Source organism: Triticum aestivum, chromosome 5D, assembly GCF_018294505.1.
Source record: "Triticum aestivum cultivar Chinese Spring chromosome 5D, IWGSC CS RefSeq v2.1, whole genome shotgun sequence".
Lineage (NCBI taxonomy): Eukaryota > Viridiplantae > Streptophyta > Magnoliopsida > Poales > Poaceae > Triticum > Triticum aestivum.
Genome location: NC_057808.1, coordinates 286843446 through 286871004, shown reverse-complemented (window position 1 = coordinate 286871004; position 27559 = coordinate 286843446). Strand labels below are relative to the sequence as shown.

The 27559-nt window shown below is 42.1% G+C and overlaps 2 protein-coding genes across 4 annotated transcripts; one reads left to right on the top strand and one right to left on the bottom strand.

The window, feature by feature from the left end:
- Positions 1 to 5223: 5223 nt before the first annotated feature.
- LOC123121122 (E3 ubiquitin-protein ligase WAV3) lies at positions 5224 to 10704 on the top strand. Its single transcript, XM_044541049.1, has 3 exons — positions 5224 to 5514; positions 6766 to 6858; positions 9011 to 10704. Exons 1-3 carry the CDS (start codon positions 5260 to 5262, stop codon positions 10367 to 10369), a joined length of 1707 nt encoding a protein of 568 aa, XP_044396984.1. The 5' UTR covers positions 5224 to 5259; the 3' UTR covers positions 10370 to 10704.
- Positions 10705 to 11366: 662 nt separating this feature from the next.
- LOC123121123 (THO complex subunit 3) lies at positions 11367 to 19484 on the bottom strand. 3 transcript variants are annotated; one of them, XM_044541050.1, is made up of 11 exons: positions 19247 to 19484; positions 18529 to 18624; positions 17397 to 17526; positions 15949 to 16058; positions 15165 to 15233; positions 14716 to 14773; positions 14462 to 14561; positions 13306 to 13392; positions 12569 to 12647; positions 12345 to 12477; positions 11367 to 11795 (listed from the first exon to the last, which is right to left on the bottom strand). In XM_044541050.1, exons 1-11 carry the CDS (start codon positions 19358 to 19360, stop codon positions 11761 to 11763), a joined length of 1011 nt encoding a protein of 336 aa, XP_044396985.1. In that variant the 5' UTR covers positions 19361 to 19484; the 3' UTR covers positions 11367 to 11760. The 3 variants fall into 3 exon arrangements, with proteins under 3 accessions (XP_044396985.1, XP_044396987.1, XP_044396986.1); XM_044541052.1 differs by having other exon boundaries at positions 15970 to 16058; XM_044541051.1 differs by lacking the exon at positions 11367 to 11795 and having other exon boundaries at positions 12289 to 12477; positions 15970 to 16058.
- Positions 19485 to 27559: the final 8075 nt, after the last annotated feature.

Sequence of the window (27559 nt, the reverse complement as noted above, 5' to 3'; positions counted from 1 at the left end):
ATAGTTGAAGAACCGAAATTAAAATGCAATTGTGGGGAAAATGTCCACATGGTGTGTAGGTCCGGGTTATTAAGTTGGATGGCCCATGCCATCAATAATATGTTTGACGGAATATGGAACCGTATACAATCAATAATTCCCCCGCAAAAAGGTACACAATTAATAATTGAAATATAACAACAAAAATCCATCAACACTAGGAGTGAACACACGCCTTGTTGCATCGCTCTTCTTTTGGGGATTTTGCATTTATTGTTGGCCGACACTTGATCTTTGCTGGGAAGACACAATTTTGTGGTTTGTATCTTTTTTCCTTCTTTTTGAAAATTTGATGAGAGCATGACCGTTAGGAGCGCTATAGGGCCTACCTTTTCTGTTTATTGTTGGCTGACAATTGATCTTTTTTGGATTTTCTTCGGGTGCCTTAGTCGTGTCGAGCTAGGAGCATTTCACTTGGTATCATTGGTCTTTTCTCCGTGAAATTTGATGAAGAGAGTAGTGTTAGGAGTGTTATTTGGGCTATAGATATACGAAACTAACATGTCAAATATTTGATTGCAACATATCCCGGTATGCGCAGGCCATGAAAGAAACCATGTACCAAGGGCCGGTGAAACTCATGCCACACGCTAGTAGTGAAATGGGTCGAAGGCAAAAAAACATAGGCGGCGAAGTGGAGCCATCAGCCTTCCAAGCACAGAACAAGGGCAACACTGATAGATTTGTAAGAAAAGAATAACAGAATCTTGTCTGGTTGACGTTCGCTGGAAGAGAGTGGCATTTCGAACGTTTTTGCTTGACGAAATTGCCACCCCACACACAACTAAAACTGTATCAAAACGTTCAAAAATGGCACCCCTCCTGATAAACGTTCGCCATCTAACGAGGTCCAAGAATAATGAAACATAGGATGACAAAACGGACCCACCAACCTTTGCAACCAGGGAGCAAGGCATCACTTCCCTTTTAGGGAGCTTAATCTTTAAACATACCTCAATTTTGCACTTTCCACCTTGAGAGTAGATAATTGGCTAAGTAACAATTGAAGTACATTGATCCAACTTCACCTCTTCGCAATGGTACCGCAACGATTAATTGCAAACATGCATTGAAATTCGCGCATTTTCGCAACCGTGTGTCCATCGGGTTTTTTTTTCGTTTGAAATACACATTCGAGGTCAAGATCAAAATACGTGTGTACCAGAACATGTTAGCTAGAGTATTGCAAAAAGGCACACTCGATTGACTAATAAACCTAGCATCACCATTGTCCTCCATTTTCGATGTGGCTTCAACTACCGAACAACCACAACGGATCTTGTCTTGCAATAGTCCTGTGCATTCCTCTGTACTCAGCAGTGCGGAACATATACGCTGGTAGTAAAATTGTTGCAACAAATCCAACTACTCCACGCACACACGCACCGACATGTCCAATAACTACCACTGTTGCACCTGTTGCTGTTGCCTCTTTCCCCTGGCTATAGCTTGCACCACTCCCAGTGGAAGTTGTTGTGGTGAAATAGAAGAAAAGGGCTAACGAGAGAACCAGACAAGAGACGAGCTAAAGAAAGGAAAAGAAAAGGCTTCCACTGGACTTATTGGGCACTGCGCCACTCTGACCGGCTGCCTCACAGACTGTGCCGAACTTGAATGGCGGCCATGCTCCACAGCCCACTCTGCTCCACCTCCACTAGACTGCTACTCCTGCTAACAGCATCGTTAATAATACAGCCAACCGCCGCCTATACGCATGTCATCTATATATATCACTTGTACTCCTAGGGCATCTACAATGCTAGAGCTTACATAGACGCTTATAGACAAAATAATAAATAAATAAAAATCTGAAACACACTTAAGCGCCTCATCCCTCAACGCTAGACGCTAATTAACTAAACAACGTGGACGCTAAGTACTGGAAGGAAAATGACCAAGCGCCGGGTGCATGGTTTGGCGTCGATGCCAGGGTTGACACCAGGATTACACCCGGCAACCGCTAATCTGCCAGGATTACGAACCTGGCGCCTGGCCTAAGCGCCCAGCAATGGAGATGCCCTTACAGTCACTCATACAACGAAGTTGGTCATCACTCATACAATAAAATTGCCTATAAAATTAATACTTTTTCTCATCTTCTCTTTATTTTTTTTCACATTCGTATAGGCTCTTAGGGCATCTCCAACGGTAAATTTCCTTCCGCATCCGCCCACGGACAGAGAGTCAGTCCACGAACACGGATGCGGAAGGACGCCATCCAACACTAGCCACATATATTTCAACCCACATTTTAACAAACCAGACGAAATTCATGTAAACTGGTCGATATTCATCAAAATTTGGATAGAAAATAGCACAGATCATCCATGCATACCATGCAAATTAAGTCTAGTGCAACAAGGCTTCAAATTCGACTAGATCTTGGATGTCCAACAAGTTTTTCATAAACGGATCATGTCGTCCCGCACATACTCCCACTTCAACTTCATCCAACACTGTGTGCACGTAAATGTCCATCCCTCTATCCTGTGGTACACCACGACAGCGTGTCTGGGCTACATATAACGTGTAAACCAACATTGAGCGAATGAGTCAATCAACAAGTTGAGCAGGCGGAAGAAAAACTTACGATCTCGTCCTTTGCCACGTGTAGTGGCCACCTTGCCTCGAGTTAACGAACCACGTCGCGAAACTTGGATGACGCTGATCTGGATAGCGTGTCAGCGATACGACAACGACGTCATGTTGCGTGGGTGAATGGTGTACATGTCATAGGGCGCAATGTGCTTTCGTGCGTGAAACTTTTCATGCACTTGCTCCCATAAGGGCTCCCCTCCTGCCTACGAAACCCGCTGATACGGCCAGCCACGCATCGCACAAGAACTCATCCTCCATGGTCGAGTAGCTGGTCATCCTGCGTACTCTACAAAACGACATAGCATTTGCCATTTGAAAATAAGCTCAATGGCATTTGACCGAACATCTGCCGGTTGTGGTATATGCCATGGAGGTCGTCCACAAGGGCGGAGTGTACCTGGGTACAAACGGCTATAGGGTGGAAAGCTCCGTCGTAACGGCGTGAGGGCGCGTCGGTGCTCGTTGCGGACGTCCGGCAATGCCAGTGTGGCAGCCGGAGACGTACAGGAGCGCGCGGCAGAGGTGGAGGGTGCGGATGCAAAGCAAGGGGGAGAAGGGCGGGGTGGAAGAAAATGGGACCGGGAGGGGGGGATTGGGTGGGCCGGGGGTGTCAGAGTCCTACGTTTCGGGTGTCCGAACTCCCGCAACCCCCCCCCCCCCCCCCCCACTTTGTCTCCAACTAGTACATCACCTTATTGTACTTGCTCTAAGACCGGGGTAGATATCCTATGCTCCAACACATTAGGTGCTTCCATGCTACTACCATCTTTTTTACAGAAATTTAATGTTTTAAAAAATTGAAAAAAAATGAGAGTGTTCAGAAGAGATGTGTTCACAATATGTAAAAAGTTCAAGTCAAAATTCAAAACCCACAATGAGAAATAAAAAGAAAAAAAATCAGCATCAACAGTGTCACGGAAAAACAAAAGTCAAAACGATAGTACTATTTACATTCAGATTTGTCTTTTTCTTTCATGATGTGTATTTTGGATTTTTATTTGAACTTTTTGCAAAGTGTAAACCTATGTCTTGTGAACACTCAAAATTTGTTTCAGAATTCTTGAAACGTTAAAATGTGTTTCTTAGAAAATGGTAGCACAGTAGCACCTGATACTTTCCAGCAAGATTAAGGAGTTGTCACGTTATTTATAGTCAATTTACTATGACGACTCTGCTAGAGTTGATTCTGGGGAGGTGATGATTATAGACATGTCCAAGTTCAGGTCTGAACTTACATTCATTTGGGAGGTATGAATACGAGTTCCTTAATGTATAATGATAATGTCGTGGTGAAATATTTGTTGATGAGTTTGTTTCTTCGGTAGCTCAAATTGAATATAAAGTTGGATTTTAAATTTCACATGTTTATGAAACATCACTGTAGTTAGATATTGTATTTCCATTAAAAAAGAAAAATAAACATGGTTTCCATGGTGTTCTCATTTTTACTTGGTTTCCACGTGATAATTTCTCATCTAAGAAAACATGTCACTTTATTTCTTCTTCCACATAATGTACTAAGTTGTTATTTGAGACTATTATATCTATTTTTTTAAACACGGTATAGACGCGCAGTCACCCTCTATGAATGCACACAGACATAGTATAGATGTAGGTACTTCCATGCACATGCATAGTCATCTCTCTGAATGCACGCATGCATAATCCATCTCTACACCTTCGAGAGACTAAGGCCCTGTTTGGTTCGGCTGTGGATTTCTAAAAGTAGCTGTGAAAAATCTGCTGTGGAAAATCTGATATGAAAAAGATGTAGGTCATTTGGCAAACTAGCTGATACAGCTTTTTCAGATTTTGGCCCGCAGCGGAATTAGATTTTGGAAAAGCACTTCCTGGGCTGCTTCCGCTTTTGGTTCAGATTTTGGCAGCGGATTTCAGGAATCGGATTCTGCTGGGTTCGCCCTTTGGTTCAGATTCTGCTGCGCGACAACGGAATCCGTCGATAAAAGCTGAACCAAACAGGGCCTAAGCCGGTAGATCTTGAGATCGAAGAAGTTGTCGCAGATGCTTCGTAGTTGACGGTCATTCCACACCGCCAAAGGGTAAAAGGAGTTTTTTCTTCTTCAATTACAATCCTTTATTTAAGTTTCCTCCAAAATTCAAGCCTTTTGCTCCAAAATTGAAGCCTTTTGCTCCAAAATTGCCAGGGCTGCCAGGGTGAACCTCTGATAATCCAAGCTAGGCTAGTTTTCAAGAAAACCGATGATCCAAAGTCAGTACGCTACGCATGCGTTTTAAACTGTCCTTTCCGTGCCCAAGGAAAAAGGCAGACGCAGAGGTGGGACCACAGCGAGCAGCAGCTCAGCAAGCAAGGACGGTTTGCATAAAGGCGTTCAGATGATTTAGAATTCGGAACACACCCACCGCTAAAGCACTCTTCTTTTTTCATAAAGACCCTCGAGAGTAATCTGGACGCCGACGGATAAGGAGCAACGTGTCGGAGGCCATTCCTTTGTTTTCCAAGGGCTTAAAATCCAAACGGGGAAATGACAAGGGCCACACTGCAATTGTCAACTCTGCTCACTCACTAGGAGCTAGGAGACGGAGAGAGAGGGTATGACCATGATGACCCCATGACGGCATGACCTTTGGCCCCTTCGGTCCATGGAGTACAAGAACCACAAGGCAGCCAAAGCAGGGGCGTTTACACCACCACCTAGGACTAGGACAGCAAGAAACAGGGCAGGGCAGGGCCTATGGCGCTGTAGCTCAGGGGGGCAGCGAGCAATGGCGGGGGGATGCGGCGGCGAAGGCACTCTGGCCAGGTGGCGGCGGGCGGCGGCCAAGCGGATCGGCCTCTCCTGCGCCTCCTTCTTCTCCTCCCATGCCGCCTCTCCCTCCCCGCCGCCTCCCAAGACCGTAATACTCTCTCCCTCTCCCTCTCTTTTTCGACATTTCATCAGAGAAACTCTTTTTCTTCTTCCTCTGGGCTGGGGATAGATAAGTTTTGGTTTCTAGCCATCTCATCGGTTTGTGAGTTATGACCTGGTTTGGGGTGCTTTTTCGGTCTCTCTCTCTCTCTCTCTCTCTCTCTCTCTCTCTCTCTCTCTCTCTCTCTCTCACGTCAGTAAGCAGGCGGTTTCATGTTCCTTTCTTAATCTTGGTTCTGAAAACGATTTTTGGTGTCCTCCGTTCTTTCTCAAATCTCAACGGGAGGAGAGGATTGTTGCAAATGCCTCCCTTCCTAGCTGGTTTCGGTGATCTTCTCCTAGAGAATCTCTGACGAAGCTCGGTAAATTCCCAAGTTTTAACCAAGTCGAATCAACAGGAGCACGCCTGTTGCATTTTCTTCTCCTCCTATTCCAACAGTACCGCGTGCCCAGCCATGTGTTCTAGGTACTGCCCATTCATTTATGGAAATGATTGTTCTAGCCCTCTCCCATTCCATCTTCGTACTACTAGCACCTTGGGAAAAATTTGCGCATCCGACGTACCGTTCCTGTGGTCCATTTACACCCCCACCAAAAATAGATCTAGACGTCCCACTGAAATTTTGTAACTACGAAAAAAGTTGTATCTGAATTTGTTCTGTATCGAACGGCCATTTTGTTTTCCAGTTCTCTGAATCTTTGGTCCGTTGATGGTTTGCTGCAACCCGCACTGCACAAGACACGAAGACCATATTTTGTCTTCGCTGTTTTTTAATTCATTTTACCCATGTTTCTCTCTTCTTCCAACATGTTCTTTTTTCTGTGTGTGTGTGTGTGTGTGTGTGTGTTTTCTTGGAACTGAGCAATTGTCTTTAGCTATTATCCACTTTCTGGTGTATCTTTACACCAAACTGAAAATAAATAATGTTTCTCCAGTAACTTGACTGTTTGCGGTGCTAATGTTTCAGCATTGTACTTGTGTTTAGATACGATGTACTACATGGGTTGTTGGTGGCTATGCGTGTGTGTACAGTTTCTCTTTGAACCAACATTTTCTTCTATATCTGTCTGGATCTTAAATATTATTGATAGGTACATAGAAATTGAGGTGTAAAATACAGTATACAGAGTGGCTAACCTTTCCCCTCTTTATCTTTGCTCCAACAGTCAACAGTTTTGCTAAATACAGTAGAAATTTGTTATTTGCTATCAAGAATTGAGGCTTGTAATGCATATGCAGATCTCATGTTCAGCAGTGAATGCGCCCGCAGACAGCAGTGATGGAGAACAGGAAAAGCTGGAGGAGCCGACCAGCACTAGAATGGCTGACAAGGTACCACCAGCTCTATGCCCACTTACTACTACATCTTTCCTTTTCCTTTCTTTATTTTCTTGTTCCATTTGGACCACCGGCCCTCTTCTTAATTTCGGTAATGCAGCTTTTCTATTTTTATAGATATGTAGGAGCTGTCTGTTTTCTCTACTAAAGCATAGGTAGTTGTTTTTAGATGCATCCACCAATTTACCTGTGAAGAGATCAGGGACATGCTTACCTACTGTATCAGGTTGCAACAAACTGAGATAGCAAGAGACAAGTTAAAAGGAGAACTTAGGGTAGGAGATGGGATTGCGAACGGAAATCTTGACCTTGTGGGTTTCACTTCACTTAGTCCACCACAATAAGTTCTCACTTTCCTCCGGTAGAAAATCGTGATGTTAGGTGCGCAAGGGGTGGAATATCACCGAGATAAGCTATTTTCTCCTTTTGAAATGGAAAAATTCGAATGACGATCATTTTGACGATTTAGATTCTGGCGAACCGACTTATATCTGCCATTGATTCACGATGATCTAGACTTCTGAGGTTAGCTGTTGCGATCTCTACAGCCTTATGTCTTGCTTTGGAAAAAATTGACACTGTTTCAACTAAATAAAAAGTGCGATTGTAATTCCTTTAGTGCACATGGATGGGTCGCATGGTCCACAATATAATATCTATTGATAGACTTTTTGTTTTTGCGGTTCTACTGATAGACTATGTTAGTGTCCCTAACCTTTCTTTGGATGTGTTGGAGCCTTGGTACTTTTTTGTGGCTATCGATGAACAATCATATCGTCTCCCAGATGGCATGATACTTGTCTCCCTGATGGGCTAATGGTGCATAACAGTGCAAACAATAGCCTATGAATATCTATTATTGATACCTATGGTGAATTGACAATCAACAGAGCATATGTCGTTACTGTGCACATTTCTCAAAGACTAATGAATAATGCACTGTTTGAATAACAGAGACTATTGGTAAAGTTGTGACCATGCATATTACACATGTTGCCATCCAGGTTATTATACCATGATCTTGGTGTCTATCATGTCAAGATCCAATTGACCTTGGTGCTATATGGCGCTAGTGCTTATCCCTAACATCACTATGTTAACAACAATCAAGCTCTGCCAATATGATGTTCTAATTTTGCAAATTTCAACATTAACCACCAATAAATGGAATTTTCCTTCTGAACTGTCAGGGTCAACATAATAGCCCAATGTTTCTTAGCTGGCTTAAAGTCAGGGCCTGAATGGCGTTGCACAGCTCCCTGTGAGGCTTGAGCCTGAGCCCTCATCCCACCCCCTGGGATGCACTGTGGGTGATATCTCCTCTAGTTGGTATTCTGTAAGTAGTAGTTGAGTTGGTATCTAACAAGCACGGTCGATACTTAACACTGTTCTTCAGTACAAGCCTCGAAATGAATAGATTTTTCTCTCTCGAATTGTTTTGCGCAACTTTGTTGCAATCTCAACAGGCTGCAGGAACTTGGGAACCTTGATAACATTTAGCAGGATAGCTTGGAGGAACTTGTGTTTGAGCTAATTGTAACCAATATAGAGGCGACGACAATTGATAAGCCAAATAAATGTATATTTTTGCGAATAAGCCAAATAAATATATTACATGCCTAATCACCCTATGTACTGAGGCAGTGTTCTAAAGCAGGAACACTCAGGTTGCTTCATGTATATCAAAAATTGTTTTGGGCTTTTGGTTGGTTGAAACATTCGCTGGGCACATAATGCAGAATTCTTCATTTCATATTTTGGTTATCTAAACATATTCCAGCTTGCAACCTATGAACGGTTGCCAATTTGCCATGTATCAGACATACTATCTGATAGGGTGTTAATCAGGTCATGTTTGGATTTACGAAAATGGTATTTCCTCCATGTGTATGTCAATTGAAGCATCAAATGAAGCAGATATTATTTTCTGATCTTGCAAAATCCTTCTTTTAGCATATGCTCGACTTGTTCTAGAATGAATAGTTTACAGTGTTTTGTTTCCCACCAAATCCAAGCTGTAGCGATTCTCTTTATTGCTTACTTGTATGTACAGCAGGTTTACATTCTAATCCGATCCCACATTTTCTCAGATCTCGTATATTAACTATACTATTTTATACTATATTTATACTATATTTATATGCAGAACTTCTGTGCAATATGTTTGGAGACCCTCAGCACCAGCAGCAGTGGCATTGACAACTGTGACAGGCCAGCGATATTCACAGCCCAGTGTTCCCACTCTTTCCACTTCTTGTGCATTGCCTCCAACATCAGACATGGCAATGTTACATGCCCCATCTGCCGTGCGCAGTGGTCTCAGCTGCCACGTGACCTGAAGGTGCCGCCATTGCTGCACAACCAGTCAGATCCAATCCTTCGCATCCTTGATGACAACATTGCGACATCCCGCGTCAACCGAAGGTCCTCCATCCGTGCTACCCGCTACAACGATGATGACCCTGTTGAGCCATACACTCTGACTGAGCATGTTGATCCATGCCTGCGATTCGCCCTTATCCCGTCTCCGGTGGCAGCTCACCATCATGCCCTCGGACACTACCCTTGTGGACGCATGATGCCACCACAGCAGCACTGCCAGTACAGCTACAGCGGCTCCTCCATGGTTTCGCCGCCACAGATTGCTTCACCAAGTGTGCAAAGGCGTGCTTACCTCTCAGTCAGCCTAGCTCCACAGCCAGCCATGGACTTGGTCTTGGTTGCCAGCCCTAATGGGCCACACCTGAGGCTCTTGAAGCAGGCAGTGGCACTGGTTGTCTTCTCTATGCGCGCAATTGACCGGTTAGCCATTGTCACGAATGCCACCACTGCAACTCGTGCCTTCCCCTTGCGCCGGATGTCCTCCCATGGTAAACGAATGGCATTGCAGGTCATCGAACACCTCTGCTCTGTGGGTGGAATTGATCCGGTAGGAGCTTTGCAGAAGGGTCTGAAGATACTAGAGGACCGGGCACACCAGAACCCAAGCAACTGCATTCTTCACCTCTCTGATCATCCGATACGCAGCTATGCTGGGGTAGACATGAACCGTGCGAGCATCCCGGTTCACCAGTTCCATGTCGGGCTCGGGTTCGGGGTGCAGAACAGCTTCGTGATGCATGAATTCGAGGAGCTTCTTGCGCGGTTGCTCGGCGGTGTCATAGGCGACACCCACCTGAGGATAGGGGAGCATGGTGGAGTGGTGAGGCTAGGGGAGCTGAGGGGTGGTGAGGAGAGGAGGATCCCACTTGACCTTGTGGCAGACTGTGGCTTCATACTGGTTGGTTACAGCTACCTGGAGGGCGGAAGAGAGGACCGTTCAAGGACGGGCGAGGTCGCTGTCGGGTTCGAGGAGAAGAGCGACAGCAGGTACTGCGGGGGCAGAGACATGGGGACGAGCATCGGCGGCGAGAGGAGGAGCAGCTGCTGCGCCGAGAGCTGGGATCACCTTGACCCGTTCATGGCGCGGCGATGGGCGAAACATTTCAACGTGTACAGATCCTGAGAGTGAGTGATTGAAGAGGTGGAGGAGCTTGATGATCGGCTGAACACAAAGTCTGGTTACCAGTTTGACCAAAATGTGATTCTTGTTGGTTCTTTCTTTGCATTCTTGCAAGCATTTCAGGGAAGTGTTTGTTATTCTTTTCTTGGCTTTTGTTGTGGGTTCAGAGTCCATCCATGTTGTCCAATATGTGTGCAGAGGCTTTTCTTTCTGCCCTTGTCCGGTGTGTTTTGCTTTTGTGTGTATGGATCAAATGAAAAGGCTCCAGGACGGAAGATTATGAATGTGAATGCCATCAAGTGGTGTGCCAAGCAATGCAATGTATCTTTGTTGTTGTATGTGCCAATCTCTTAATTCACGTTTGAGAACATGACATTCAGTGCCCCACCTGACATGCGCCCTTAGGCCGATGTTTCAGTGTGTCATATGAGCAACGTGCATGAAATTCAACTCGAGGGAGTTTCATAAACAATCATCTTTTATGCTCACAATTATTTGTTTTTTATACAAGTTTAGTGCCACTATTTTGAATTTTTGGCTCCAATTGTCTTCTGATGCCTTCCAGCTACAATCCTTGGGCAACAAGTGTTAAAGATGCACATTGTTCCGAAATCCAATTTGGCTCTAGGGAGCATATGCTCCTGCGCGCCCAAAAAGCATTTTACAAATGTCATTAAAAAAAAAAGATGATGTGTTCATTGTCACACCCACATTGTTTATTTATTTTGCAACTAAACTTCATCCCCTCTTTCTTATACTGATATATTACTATGCTATACCTTATTTTATTTTCTTATCTTGTACTCCCTCTGTTCCAAATTAGTTGAAGTTTTAGTTTTGTTCTCAGTCAAACTTCTCTATGTTTGACCAAATATACAAAAAAAATGCTAATATTTTACAGTATTATATATGTAAATATTTTTGTTGACACATCTAATGTAACAAATTTGGTGTTGCAGACGTTATAATACACTTAGGAACGGAGGGAGTACAAACCTTGTACAAAATTTGATCTATTTTACTTTAATATGTTTCAGTAATGTTCTGTTGGATAAGATACAATGCCAAGTTGTTCTCTAGTAATCACATATGGTACAGTACAACAACACTGTTTGGTTCTGGGATGTTTGGTTTGAGAAAATCACCTTGACCAAAACAGCTCGGACCATCGCCGGATAATCTGTTAAATTTGGTCAAATTACCTAATCCATCATTTAGAACTAGCTGAGTGCATGCACAGTCTATACCTCAAACCAAACAGGGGTGCATTCATCATCCAGTCCCTCAAACCAAACACCTCATTCAAGCCGACAAAAAAATGGAGTTACATTTGTAAGGCCAGATAACTGAATCTACAGAGACAACTTGCTGGTGATAATCCGGTCCGCATCAGATTATGTGCTTTCAAAACCAAATATTCGGAAAACACCTGTAAAAATGAATGACGAGAAACGTGAGTGCCGCTACATTTCTACGTCGCCTTGTTTTTTTTAGATGAAGAATTGAACAATCACAAAGCTAAATTGTTATGAAGTGAAATAAATGCATCTGAAGGTAATACAGTTTTTTTTAAGTTCAGGAGTTAATGAAATCAACGGGGAGGAAATTTGCTCGATGGTTCCTGAAACATCGACATTCCCATGGACAACATTACAAACTTCCTCAAACACTGACAACATAGCATGCAGAAAATGGAATCTTAATTTTTCCCTTCATGTCCACTCATGTACTTGGATGCAGGATAGTAGAAGCAGCGGGAAACAACAGGCAACAGGAAAAAAGAAGTAACAGAGGGAAGAATATTAGTTTTACCATGACTGGATGTTCTTAACAGAAAAGATAATGGCAAAGATTCCGTTGTTTGGGATGTTATAACGTGGTTGTGGTTTTTCAGAAACTATTGAACAAGAGGTTCAAGCAAAATTATGCGTTTTATTTCATTCGACGGCACTAAAATGAGTAACTGCGACAACCATACCATCATCAGCCTGGTACTTATTCTTGTCATCTCCTGCATAAGCCAGGAGGTTGTATTTAGGATTCCATTCAACACTATTCATAGCTGCTTTACATGGAATCTGATGAATTGATCGTCCAGTCTGAATATTGGCCTGATGAAAGAAAAAAATGTAAAATAATTAATCTTTCATAACAGTTAGTCTCGGATAGATAAGAAATTGCACTACGTTTGTGATCACTTACAATGTCAATGAAAGGATCTTCACTGGCATATGCAATAAATTCTCCAGTGTGATTGAAGCTAACTGTTCTGACAGGCCACCTGAAATTGGTACACAAGGTTACTCTGGTCGTACTCAGATTAACCTTTGAATGTTTTTTTCTTCAATGATCATTATTCAGCTAACCATGATTTAGTTCAATCACTCTTTCTAATTACGTTTGGAGGCAAAAGTCAGTGATATGAGATTAGTCAAGCCCATACCCTATTCTTAATAATTAACATTATGAGCTGTTTGTAGTCGTATTATCCAATATAAAATTAATTAAAATAGTAAATCAAAGTAACTGAAAAGATTACAAACGTCCTGAATGTCTACATTGCCGTTGCCAGCCGGGCTTTGGTGGGAAGGCCATGGGAGATGATAACTAGGGATGCAAGCGGGGCGGGCTAGCAGACAATACTATAGTACAAATAGTGTTAACTTTAGGCAAGTGATGAGCAAACTATGAACTAACCAATGAGTTTTGCACGATGAAGCGGGATGCCGCTTGCACCCCTAGAAATAACACAGATATGCACAAATTGTTTACTAATTTCAATGTGAACATCATGCCCATGGTGTATCAAATATGTGCTGTTACATTGAGGGAAAACTTGTTGGCCCTAACTGACGCTGATTCAAACAAAAATCATTTGAAGCTATTTCTATGATAGTAATGTAATCTAAAGAAGTTCAATATAGTAGATAAAGACGTACTCAAGTTTTGTGAAGGTTTTAATGCATAGCAGCTCTTTGACATTCCAAAGACTGACAAGTGAATCTGCACTTCCAACAGCAAAATACCTGACATCAAAACATTCTGTAAGTGTGACCATCAAAACAATTGTACTCTACCCGGATGTTGACATCAAAACATAACAACACTAATACAATTTGTACTTGTGGAGCACAACTTGCTACTTCTCCACATGATTAGTTTGTTCAGGTTCTTAATTTACAATCAGTTCCTTCCCGCAAAAAAAAAGTGAATTTGGACCATGTGGTGAATTTTCATTTTTTACATTAACTCTGAATTTGGCATTGTAGATATATATGGGAAGATAACCTATGAAACCCCTGAAAGGGCGGACATGTAGCAGGTTACCCCGTGGCCGGTTAGTATATCTTTGCCTAGTTATGACAAATAAGAGTGCCTAATTAACATCTTTTTGAGAGAAGCAACACATTCTGGGGAAGTTACCCGTGAGGAGAGCATACGATGAGTTCTGTGCAAAATTCCATGATAATGCATTTCCTCTCTTTTTAGTAATTGACCGAAGTGTGTGGAGAGGATCAACATCCTAATCATGGTTTTCATTCTTCCACTAAACCAATGGTTTCCATAGGCCATGGGATATATTCCCAGTATATATAAAGTTTACGACCTGGTTTACAAACGGCTATCCAATATTCGGGGGATCCCTTTCCTGAGCCCATATGTGTTTCCATAAACCAGTTTCTCAGAATACTCTTCATAAATCACCTATGGAGTTACCTATAAGTAAAAGGTATTTACTCAACTGCAGGTAGTTCGGATACGAATTTTGTCTAAAGATGAAGCTAGGATACAATTTCAGTAGCTCTTACAAAAAGTCAGAATATAGCTTTAGTGTTAACTCAAATAGCATATCTAGCAACCCAGTAACTAGTGTAAGGAACTAAAATACAACCAATCAACTAGATCCAGAGTAAAAACGGATCGCAAGCTCGAGCTTTTTTGTGTATTTTCTAGTAAATATGGTTGGTCCTCCGTAATTAAATACTATATATTTGTAATTCAAATAATCCTTAGGGTTCTCCCCTACCGTTCCATGTTTAAAACATGTTCAGCGCAAATAACTGAAACAACAAACTGAACAAAGAATTTTCTCACCTATCAAGGGGATCCATTGCTATGCAATAGCACCCTGCTGTATGGGCATTTAATTTGCAGACAACATCAAGGGAAGGATAGTTGACCACCTCAACAAATCCTACATAAAGAACCAAACCAGGCAGCAGCATTAGCATCAACTTATGTGATCCTGACGCCTGACGTCTGACAACATCAAGGCTCCTTGTTCCATTTTCACAATTGAGGAGCTTAAATATTCATAATTAAGAGGAAAGTACATCTTAGCATCTTACCAAGCCCAGTAGTTATGAAGAATAAATCTCCAGTTTTATTCCATGCAATCTCATTAATCTGGGGGACAAATCAAGAATTCACTTCAGACATTTAATAAGAAACACACACGCCACAAGTCACGAAAAACAAGAAATGCAGGAAATTGACAATATGAAGTTTAGCAAGGTGTGAACATCAGTAGTACAGTAAATGCATTATCTAGATTCAGCTGGTTGGTATCATATATCATTGTGCATTCAGAGTATCAGTACGTATCCTTACTGTTTTCCCCCCGAAAAATAAACATCAGTGCACAACTTTTTGGTCTACGACAAGACAAATGAACATGTGGCTCACTATATTTCTTATCACATCGATATGCACGGGTACCCCAAAACATAGCTGGATTTAGAATAGAAAAAAACTGCTAAAGGGTGTTTCCAGTGTCCAAACTTCATTTGGTAAGTACCTCGTAAGGGAACTTCTGTTTGTGGACGGGTTTTAGCTTCCGAACATCCACTATGGTTAGCTCATCCTCCTACAGATCATTAGCAGCAGCTGTTATTATAGCTGAACGAACTAGTAACTCGTAAAGTAAATGCATATCATGTACATTTTCAGGAAACATGCTAACTTACATGACACACAAAAAGAGTTTCATTTCGATACTACATGAACTTTACATATCACTTGTCATACTGAAGAAACTTAGCAAGAAAAATGCCAAGACTTCCATCTAATTGATAGATACTAACCAGACGCGTACATCTCCAGGTGCATTATTACCAACCTACATTGCATGAATACTGGTACACGATACGGTGATGTGGTATTTTCTCAAAAACACATATATGACAATACGGCCACATATTTCTATGCATGATATGATTTGATTTGTTGCATAGTGATTAGGTGAACAAAAGAACCCTAGCAAACTCACACAAGGTATAAACTGAAGGAAAAGAGTGCAGCAAAATAACAAAGCTAAACAGATAGCAAGGGTTATGTTAGCTGGGTCACACCATGATGATGCGTAACACAAACATATCAGGATATTTTTTTCTACTTTGAAATAAGGGCAATAAACCAATATGCTATCAGTAATTCAATATATTATCAGAAGAAAACCAAAGAAAATGAAGAAACACAAGCGTCATGAAGACAATGTTGAACATGAATGAATGTCCCATTCCTTCAAATCAATATGCTAGACAAACAGCTAGGCATCAAAAGTATATTACAATCTAATGTACCCATGTTCTGTTATTGTAAACCTTATTTCCAACAGCTATGTGAGTGCCATCATGTTTGTATGTGATGTTGATGTTTTCTCCACTGAGTTCAACAACTTGGCATTTCCCACCTGAAAAGAAAAACATAAATAAACTAGTTACAGACAAATTGGATTAGTAAATAACCTGACGAAAAGGTAAACTACCACCATCACTGAACATGGTAAGAAGAGACTGAAACAAAATGTATCATTCTATGCAGAATACTGAGTACAATGATACTAACTTCCAGGTCAAATTCCCACATAAGAACTCTCATCTGATAACACCAAATTCATAACAAAATACGCAAAATTCATTAACGACATTTACGTTTCTGCTCGAACCCATAATCAGATATACCCCTAATTCTCGAGGCTGCTCAAATATGTCCTTCTTCCGTCAAGGCTCCTTGTATACTGTTCTGTGCCGTTTCCAGACAAGCTTCACTAGCCACTCTAGGACAAGAGGCATAAGAAGGCAAGTTCAGCTTGCATCATACGAGGCATTCGGTCGTTGCGAACGAGACACGTCTACGCCCTCCTCTGCTAGCCGCCACGCGCATGACCGGACATGAAGGAAGCAGCGACACAGAGCTGTGCTTGCAGGAGGCCCAGCGCCCACAGATCAGCGTTGACCCTCAAGGATGCCTGGCCAGAGTTGCAGAGACAGCAGCAACCCGAAGGCGTCACATTGAGAGGTGTTGACCCAAATGAACCACATTGCTGGGAACCTACGGTACCGTAAGAAGCCTGCTTTGGGGTTTTCACCACTTATGATGTTCGATAGTGGCAGAAGGAGAGGTGACAGGTCCGAGGGAGGTGGGGGGGTATACGTACCTGGGAGGAGCATGAGGGAGGAGAGGGCCTTGTCACGAGAGACTTTGCCGAAACCATGCAAACCTCGTCGATACAGGTCCCACGTGCACGGCATGAAGCAGCCAACTCTGCTGCATGCCGGCACCGCTGGGAGCTACGACCCCACTGGAGCGGCAGGAGCCATGTGGTTCTGAGAGCAGAGGAGGGAGGCAGGAGCCTGACCGGGTGCGCCGAGCGAGAGCGCACAAGGGGATGACCCCCCTGCCCCCCGCTCACACGCCCCTTTCTTTTTCCTTTTTCATGGGATGGGACCACTTGTAAGTGACTTATCCATAGAGAGCTCATCTGCTTGTAAGGAGGGGCAAAAATGACCAGGAAACGTCGTGTAAACGGTCAAGCCCCTTTGACAGGACGGAAACGACACGAAAGGGTATTTCTATAATGAGCCTTGATGGAAAAGGTGCAGATTTGAGCAGCCTCAAGAATTAGGGGTATATCTGAGTAGTGGGTTCGAGTTAAGGGCAGAAATGTAATGCCCCAAGTCATTAACAATGCTGCACTAGACTGACAGTTTCAGCACCTTCACCATCAAAGATGAAGTGTATTACTTACTTCGTGCATCCCAAAGGCGAATTGACTTGTCAGCAGCTGCAGTGGCAACTGTGTCAGGATGCTTTGGATCCCAGCATAACTGATCTACACTATCTGAGTGGCCTTTCAGTTCAATGTCTTTAACCTTGGACTGTGTACAATAAGAAGTGGTGTCAGCATTGTTTGCAGTCTGGAAGTTCCAATGAAACAAAATCTAATCTAATATGCACACCCTCCTACAAAAGAGCCAAATGTTCATTCTTAAGCAAGTAAAGCAATTTAGTGTAGCTAACAGTTCATTGATAAATACATAACTTGTTCCAAGTAATACCACTGTACAGAATAAAATTCACTACTCATTGACTCATGTTAATAAACTATGGCCACAGTGTTCTACAAACTGTAAACAATAATGAATTTGATTACAAGAGGTAACTAAGGAACCGAACAGACATAACGGAAATCCTTAAATGTGTTAGGGAAAGTGAATTTGGCAACTAGGTTCCACTACATCACATATTCCTCTCTTCTCTTTTCCGAGTTTCCAAAAAATAATTCATGGATTTTGTCCAAGAATATGGATATTTATGAACTAGATTAAAAAGAGAAGACCCTTAAGTAACATAGCCATTAATTTGTCTCTTTTGTAAATGTCACAGCAAGTCATATTTGCTGATGAATTTTGGCAGGTCCACTGCGCACATGGCATAGAATATTTACGCCAATGAATTATTTCACATTATTTAAAACTCAGAAAATGGCAACTATTGGCACAAAATTTGCTCTCGTTGAGGTGCCCCTATTGTGCACACAATCCTGCAAACAGGAATACAGAATGCCTGGTAAACTTCTGCAATTTCAAGATAATAGATAGCTTGGTAGATTGCAGTCATCCAATTATACTGACCCATCTTTGGTACACTAAGGGCCAGCATGAGCATGCCAAAGCAAATGTGCATGCTACAATATATTGTTGCTAAGATCATAACTTGGTACTAGCATTCTATGAAATGAAAGAGGTTCCCAATTACATAGATTTCACAAAAGAAAAGGTATAAAAAATTGGAGTGTTTGACAACAAAAAAGGGTTATCTAACTCTGTAACAGGCAGCGTTATTCTTGTAGCAATTAGAAAACAAGGAGAGGAAGTTACATGGCCATGGGGATCAATGCTCCAGACACGGGCAGTATGATCTATAGAGCCTGAAGCAAGCTTTGTGCCTATGCAGTTCCATGCCACAGAGTGCACCTAATAAAATACAAAAGATCAGTGGTCATACGAAAATCTGCATTGATAAGGAAGAACAAAGAGCACAAAAGTAACTACAATTTTATGAATGAGTATTGTGTATTATACATTTATACTAGAAGGAGTTCTTTTTAGCAAAACAAACAACATAAAGCAACCAAATGATCCTCACAAATACAATGTTTTTTTCTGAAAGGAAGATGGTTTCTCCCTCTTTTCCCAACAAACTTACGAAACTAAATAAGCGCCTGACTCGGAATTGGTTTTCTTTCTCAGCATGCTAATACCAATTTTCTTCATTATAATGGAAAAGAACCACTCGACAAAGAAAGTATGATCGGTATACTTTTCTCCAAAAAAGAAAAACTGTTGACCTAACAATTAGCTCGAATCGAGGTTTCCCCGCAACTTTGCTCCCATGTAGAAAAAGAAACCGGACGACCCAAATATTGGAACTTTCATATCCTATATATCCTCCTTTTAGCTTGCGACGCTAGGGTTCGAGGGATTCACATCAAGGAAAGATCCGGCATTGGATAATTTCGGACTTCTTTCTCGCGGGACTTTGGGTTTTAGGGGCGCAGAGAGAGAATTCCCGTGCAGGGTGGGGCATGGACCGTACCTTCTTCTTGTGGCTGTAGTATTCCCTGGAGACCAGGTTCTTGAATCTCGTCCCCGGCGCTGAGCTGCCGGGAGCGGCGGCGCCGCCTTTCTTGTCGTCTTCTCTCCCCTCCATTATTCTCTCTCTACACACCGCCGCCGCCGCGTGTGGTTGTGGGGAAGGGGAAATTTGCACCAGTAGGTGGGCTTTGTTTGGGCCCCTATGGGCTTCAGATACAAAGCCTTTGCTCGCACCTCGCAGCCAGGGAGGGGGGGGGGGGGGTGGGGGGGCAAGGAAAAATAGGGGATGAAAAGTCGGCGAACTTCTAGCGGATCCGGGCAACCAGCGGCCAGACTTGTGGGGGAAAGACGACGGTCACCAGAACTTGTGAGCAGTCCGAGTCTTTGTCATCTTTTTTTCTCAAAGAAAAAGAAGTCTTGTTACCTTGTCTTTATGTTTTTTATGAAAGAATTACCTTTTAGAGATATATAAAACTTTTTTTTTATAAAAAGGGGGTAAAACCACATTATCTGCTATACCAAGCAAGCCGGGCTCCTCAAATGCCATGTCCGGGGAACGATCCGGCCAGTGACCGGTCACAAAAAGTAACTCAAACGGGCTTCTCAAACCGGCTCTATACGTCCAGACTGACCGACACCTCTCATATCCAACCCAAATTTAGGGCGGATATTAGGAGGCCCGAACGCGCATGGGCGCGTCTGCCACTTCGAGCTGACGTGTGGGGTCCATATGGACACCCGTAATTACCCGGCGGTCCGGTGAAAACGCCGCTCTAACGTGCCGCTTGATGGGCCAAATCTGGCTATTTAAATTGGACGACGACCCCCAAAACGCGCCACAGTCTCATTTCTCTCCCCTCTGTGCCGCCACCCACCACATCTACTCGCAAATCATCGTTCGCATGTAGCTCTGGCCCGGCAGCAGATCACCACGTAAGCGATGCCCACTTTGGAGCCCCGGTTCTCCTGGAGCAAATTCGGGCTCGGCGCGCCGCTTAGATTGCAACGGGCCTGCCTCCGGATTTCTCATGTTTTCCCGTGTGTTCATGTTTTTCCTCAAGTCCACCTCCAATTCGTGAAAATTGGGCCACCCATGGACTTTCCCCGTATCAAGAGTCAAGTATACAACCGCGACCAAGATCGACCTCGCACCCACGACAAAACAAGGAGTGGCCTCCCACAAAGCAAGTCCTACGTCAGTTAGGCGACCATCACCATCCATTGATCCATCATCTGACCATGTCAGGTGCAACTAGAAGTGGGCGACATACATTAGTAGAAGATCCCAGAGACCTATCGAGGATGCGACAAGGAGACTGCAAGTATCTACGTCAACCTTACTTGCGAACCAAGATCTATTACGAATACTGATGGGAGCTTGTCGATGATAAGTATAATTACCTATAGCATGCTGATAACTCACAAGTATAGGGGATCGCAACAGTTTTCGAGGGTACAATATTCAACCCAAATTTATTGATTCGACACAAGGGAAGCCAAAGAATATTCGCAAGTATTAGCAGCTAAGTTGTCAATTCAACCACACCTGGAGATTAATTATCTGCAGCAAAGTGATCAGTAGCAAAGTAGTATGATAAGTTTGATAGTGGTAGCAACAGCAATAGTAACGGTAACAATGATAACAATGATTTTGTAGCAAGTGTAACAGTAACAGTATCAGTAGTAACTTAGCAAGAACAATATAAGAGAACTTCGTAGGCATTGGATCGGTGAATTCGTTGGATGATATTCATCATATAACAGACATAACCTAGGGCGATGCAGCTCTAGCTCCAGTTCATGAATATAATGTAGGCATGTATTCCGTAAATAGTCATACATGCTTATGGAAAGAACTTACATGACATCTTTTGTCCTACCCTCCCGTGGCAGCGGGGTCCATATGGAAACTAAGGGATATTAAGGCATCCTTTTAACAGAGAACCAGAACAAAGCATTAACACATAGTGAATACATGAACTCCTCAAACTACGGTCATCACTGGAAAGTATCCCGACTATTGTCACTCCGGGGTTTACGGATCATAACACGTAATAGGTGAATATGACTTGCAAGATCGGATCTAGAACATAGATATAATGGTGATAACATAAACGGTTCAGATCTGAAATCATGGCACCCAGGCCCAAAGTGACAAGCATTAAGCATGGCAAAGTCATATCAACAACAATCTCAGAACATAGTGGATACTAGGGACCAAGCCCTAACAAAACTAACTCGATTACATGATGAATCTCATCTAACTCCTCACCGACCAGCGAGCCTACGAAGGAATTGCTCACTCCCGGTGGGGAGCATCAAGGAATTGGTGATGAAGGAGGGTTGGTGATGACGAAGATCGAAGATACCCCTCTCCGGAGCCCAAAACGGACTGCAGATCTGGCCTCCTGATGAAGAACAGGAGGTGGCAGCGGCTCCGTATCGCGAAACGAGATAATTCTTCCTCCCTGGTTTTTTTTGGAAAAATAGGATTTTATAGCATTGGAATCAGGGTCTACGGGGCCACAAGGTGGGCACAACCCACCTGGGCACGCCTGAGGGGGGCGCCCTGGTGGGTTGTGCTCACCCAGGGGCCCACCTCCAGTGGTTCTTGGCTCCAGTATTTTTCTTTTATTATATAAAAATGAAGGAAATGTGCCCTAGAGGCAATAATAAAGTTGTTATTTATATTTCCTTATATCATGATATATGTTTATTATTCATGCTAAAATTGTATTAACCGGAAACTTAGTACATGTGTGAATACATAGACAAACAGAGTGTCACTAGTATGCCTCTACTTGACTAGCTCGTTGAATCAAAGATGGTTAAGTTTCCTAGCCATAGACATGAGTTGTCATTTTATTAACGGGATCACATCATTAGAGAATGATGTGATTAACTTGACCCATTCTGTTAGCTTAGCACTTGATCGTTTAGTATGTTGCTATTGCTTTCTTCATGACTTATACATGTTCCTATGACTATGAGATTATGCAACTCCCGAATACTAGAGGAACACTTGGTGTGCTACCAAACGTCACAACGTAACTGTGTGATTATAAAGGTGCTCTACAGGTGTCTCCGATGGTACTTGTTGAGTTGGCATAGATCGAGATTAGGATTTGTCACTCCCATTGTCGGAGAGGTATCTCTGGGCCCTCTCGGTAATGCACATCACCATAAGCCTTGCAAGCAATGTGACTAATGAGTTTGTTGCGGAATGATGTGCTACCTCTTGAGCACTGCGTTGGTTTTCCCTTGAAGAGGAAAGGGTGATGCAGTAAAGTAGCGTAAGTATTTCCCTCAGTTTTTGAGAACCAAGGTATCAATCCAGTAGGAGACCACGCTCAAGTCCCACGCACCTACACAAAGAAATAAGAACCTTGCAACCAACACGATAAAGGGATTGTCAATCCCTTCACGGCCACTTGCAAAAGTGAGATCTGATAGAGATGATAAGATAATATTTTTGGTATTTTTATGATAAAGACTAAAAGTAAAGAAAGCAAAATAAACGGCGCCAGAAATAGCTAGTTGACGGGAGATTAATATGATAGAGAATAGACCCGGGGGCCATAGGTTTCACTAGTGGCTTCTCTCAAGAGCATAAGTATTACGGTGGTTAAACAAATTACTGTGATAGAATTGAGCATAGTTATGAGAATATCTAGGTATGATCATGTATATAGGCATCACGTCCGTGACAAGTAGACCGACTCCTGCCTGCATCTACTACTATTACTCCACACATCGACCGCTATCCAGCATGCATCTAGAGTATTAAGTTCATAAGAAAGGAGTAATGCTTTAAGCAAGATGACATGATGTAGAGGGATAAACTCATGCAATATGATATAAACCCCATCTTTTTATCCTCGATGGTAACAATACAATATGTGTCGTTTCCCCTACTGTCACTGGGATCGAGCACCGCAAGATTGAACCCAAAGCTAAGCACTTCTCCCATTGCAAGAATGATCAATCTAGTAGGCCAAACCAAACTGATAATTCGAAGAGACTTGCAAAGATAACCAATCATACATAGAAGAATTCAGAGAAGATTCAAATATTGTTCATAGATAATCTTGATCATAAACCCACAATTCATCGGATCTCGACAAACACACCGCAAAAGAAGATTACATCGAATAGATCTCCAAGGGAATCGAGGAGAACTTTGTATTGAGATCCAAAGAGAGAGAAGAAGCCATCTAGCTAATAACTATGGACCCGAAGGTCTGAGGTAAACTACTCACACATCATCGGAGAGGCTATGGTGTTGATGTAGAAGCCCTTCGAGATCAATGCCCCCTCCGGCGGAGCGCCGGAAAAGGCCCCAAGATGGGATCTCACGGGTACAGAAGGTTGCGGCGGTGGAAGTAGGGTTTTTGGCTCGTCCTCTGATGTTTTCGGGGTACGTAGGTATATATAGGAGGAAGAAGTAGGTCGGTGGAGCCACGAGGGGCCCACGAGGGTGGAGGGCGCACCCAGGGGGTAGGCGCGCCCTCGTGGCCTCCTCGTTGATTGCTTGACGTCCACTCCAAGTCCTCTGGATCACGTTTGTTCAGAAAATCACGTTCCCGAAGGATTCATTCTGTTTGGACTCCGTTTGATATTCCTTTCCTTCGAAACACTGAAATAAGCAAAAAAACAGCAATTTGGGCTGGGCCTCCGGTTAATAGGTTAGTCCCAAAAATAATATAAAAGTGTATAATAAAGCCCATTGAACATCCAAAACAGATAATATAATAGCATGGGACAATAAAAAAAGTATAGATACGTTGGAGACGTATCAAGCATCCCCAAGCTTAATTCCCGCTCGTCCTCGAGTAGGTAAATGATAAAAATAGAATTTTTGATATGGAATGCTTCTTAGCATAATTTTCAATGTAATTCTTTTTATTGTGGCATGAATATTTAGATCCAAAAGATTCAAGATAAAAGTTTAATGCTGACATAAAAACAATAATACTTCAAACATGCTAACCAAGCAATTATGTCTTATCAAAATAACATAGCCAAAGAAAGCTCATCCCTACAAAATCATATAGTTAGGCCATGCTTCAATTTCGTCACACAAAACGTTCTCATCATGCATAACCCCGATGACAAGCCGAGCAATTGGTTCATACTTTTTAACGCGCTTCAGCCTTTTCAACCCTTACGCAATACATGAGCGCAAGCCATGGATATAGCACTATGGGTGGAATAAAGTATAATGATGGAGGTTATGTGAGAAGACAAAAAGGTAGAAAGTCTCACACTGACGCGGCTAATCAATAGGCTATGGAGATGCCCATCAATTGATGTCAATGAGAGGAGTAGCGATTGCCATGCAACGAATGCACTAGAGCTATAAATATATATGAAAGCTCAACAAAAGAAACTAAGTGGGTGTGCATCCAACTTGCTTGCTCACGAAAACCTAGGGCATTTTGAGGAAGCCCATCATTGGAATATACAAGCCAAGTTCTATAATGAAAAATTCCCACTAGTATATGGAAGTGACAACATAGGAGACTCTCTATCATGAAGATCATGGTGCTACTTTGAAGCACAAGTGTGGAAAAAGGATAGTAACATTGTCCCTTCTCTCTTTTTCTCTCATTTTTTCTTTCTCTTTTTTTGGCCTCTTTTTTTTAGTCCGGAATCTCATCCCGACTTGTGGGGGAATCATAGTCTCCATCATCCTTTCCTCACATGGGACAATGCTCTAATAATGATGATCATCACACTTTTATTACTTACAACTCAAGAATTACAACTCAATACTTAGAACCACTGTTCAAGATATCTTCTGATATTCCGATAAATCGGCCGATTTATCGCTTATCGCTATCTGACCGATAAGATAAATCGGTCGATAAATCAGCCGATATGGCGATAAATCGGCCGATATGCCCATAAACTGGCCGATTTACCCCTTATCATGGGTCGAGCGATAAGTTCCCGATAAGCGATATCCCCAACATTGCTTAGAACAAAATATGACTCTATGTGAATGCCTCCGGCGGTGTACCGGGATATGCAATGAATCAAGAGTGACATGTATAAAAAATTACGAAAGGTGGCTTTGCTACAAATACGATGTCAACTACATGATCATGCAAAGCAATATGACAATGATAGAGCGTGTCATAATAAACGGAACGGTGGTAAGTTGCATGGCAATATATCTCGGAATGACTATGGAAATGCCATGATAGGTAGGTATGGTGGCTGTTTTGAGGAAGATATAAGGAGGTTTATGTGCGATAGAGCGTATCATATCACGGGGTTTGGATGCACCGGCGAAGTTTGCACCAACTCTCGAGGCGAGAAAGGGCAATGCACGGTACCGTAGAGGCTAGAAAATTGTGGAAGGTTGAGAGTGCGTATAATCCATGGACTCACATTAGTCATAAAGAACTCATATACTTATTGCAAAAGTTTATTAGCCCTCGAAGCAAAGTACTACTATGCATGCCCCTAGAGGGATAGATTGGTAGGAAAAGACCATCGCTCGTCCCCGACCGCCACTCATAAGGAAAGCAATAAAAGAACACCTTATGTGTCAAAATTGTCACACAACTTTTACCATACGTGCATGCTACGGGACTTGCCAACCTTAACACAAGTATTTCTCAATTTCACAATTACTCAACTAGCACACTCTAATATTACCACATTTATATCTCAAAACACTTATCAAGTATCAAACTTCTCATGATATTCAATGAACTCAATATGGAAGTTTTTATTATGCTCATCTTGGATGCCTATCACATTCGGATTAATTTCACAATTAAAGCAAATTACCATGCTGTTTAAGACTCTCAAAATAATATAAGTGAAGCATGAGAGATCCATAATTTCTATGAAATAAAACCACCACCGTGCTCTAAAAGATATAAGTGAAGCACTAGAGCAAAAACTATATAGCTCAAAAGATATAAGTGAAGCACATAGGGTATTCTAACAAATTCCAAATCATGTGTCTCTCTCTCAAAAGGTGTGTACAGCAAGGATGATTGTGGTAAACTAAAAATAAAAGACTCAAATCATACAAGACGCTCCAAGCAAAACACATATCATGTGGTGAATAAAAATATAGCCCCAAGTAAAGTTACCGATAGACGAAGACGAAAGAGGGGATGCCTTCCGGGGCATCCCCAAGCTTAAGCTTTTGGTTGTCCTTGAATTTTACCTTGGGGTGCCTTGGACATCCCCAAGCTTAGTCTCTTGCTAATACTTGTTCCATAATCCATCAAATCTTTACCCAAAACTTGAAAACTTCACAACACAAAACTTAACAGAAAATCTCGCGAGCTCCGTTAGCGGAAGAAAACAAAACACCACTTCAAGGTATTGTAATGAACTCATTATTTATTTATATTGGTGTTAAACCTACTGTATTCCAACTTCTCTATGGTTTATAAACTCTTTTACTAGCCATTGATTCATCAAAATAAGCAAACAACACACGAAAAACAGAATCTGTCAAAAACAGAACAGTCTGTAGTAATCTGTATCAAACGCAAACTTATGGAACTAAGAAAAATCTACCAAAATAGGACGACCTAGATAATTTTTTATTGATCTACTGCAATTAGAATCAGTATTTTATCACGTTCTGGTGATTTTAAACAATTGTTTTCGTGAACAGAAAGTTTCTGGAATTTTCAGCAAGATCAAATAACTATCATCCAAGAAGATCCTATAGGTTTAACTTGGCACAAACACAAATTAAAACATAAAAACACATCTAACCAGAGGCTAGATCAAATATTTATTGAATGACAACAAGTAAAAAAATTGGGTTGTCTACCAACAAGCGCTTTTCTTTAAAGCCCTTTAGCTAGGCATTTATAATTTTAATGACGCTCACATGAAAGACAAGAATTGAAGCGCAAAGAGAGCATCATAAAACCCTTGACAAACACATCTAAGTATAACATACTTCCTATGCATAGGTATAATATAAGCAAACAAATTTGCAAGGCAAGCAAAAACTAGCATATGCAAGGAAGAAGAAAGTGACGATAGCAATCTCAACATGAAGAGAGGTAATTTAGTAAGATGAAAATTTCTACAACCATATTTTCCTCTCTCATAATAATTACATGTAGGATCATAAGAAAATTCAACAAAATAGCTATCACATAACATATTCTCAATACGATCAGTATGCATGCGAAGTTGACACTCTTCCAAAATAGTGGGATTAACATTAGCTAGAGTCATGACCTCTCCAAACCCACTTTTATCAAAAATTTCATAAGATTGAACATTCTCCAAATATGTGGGATCTAAAGTTGACACTCTTCCAAAC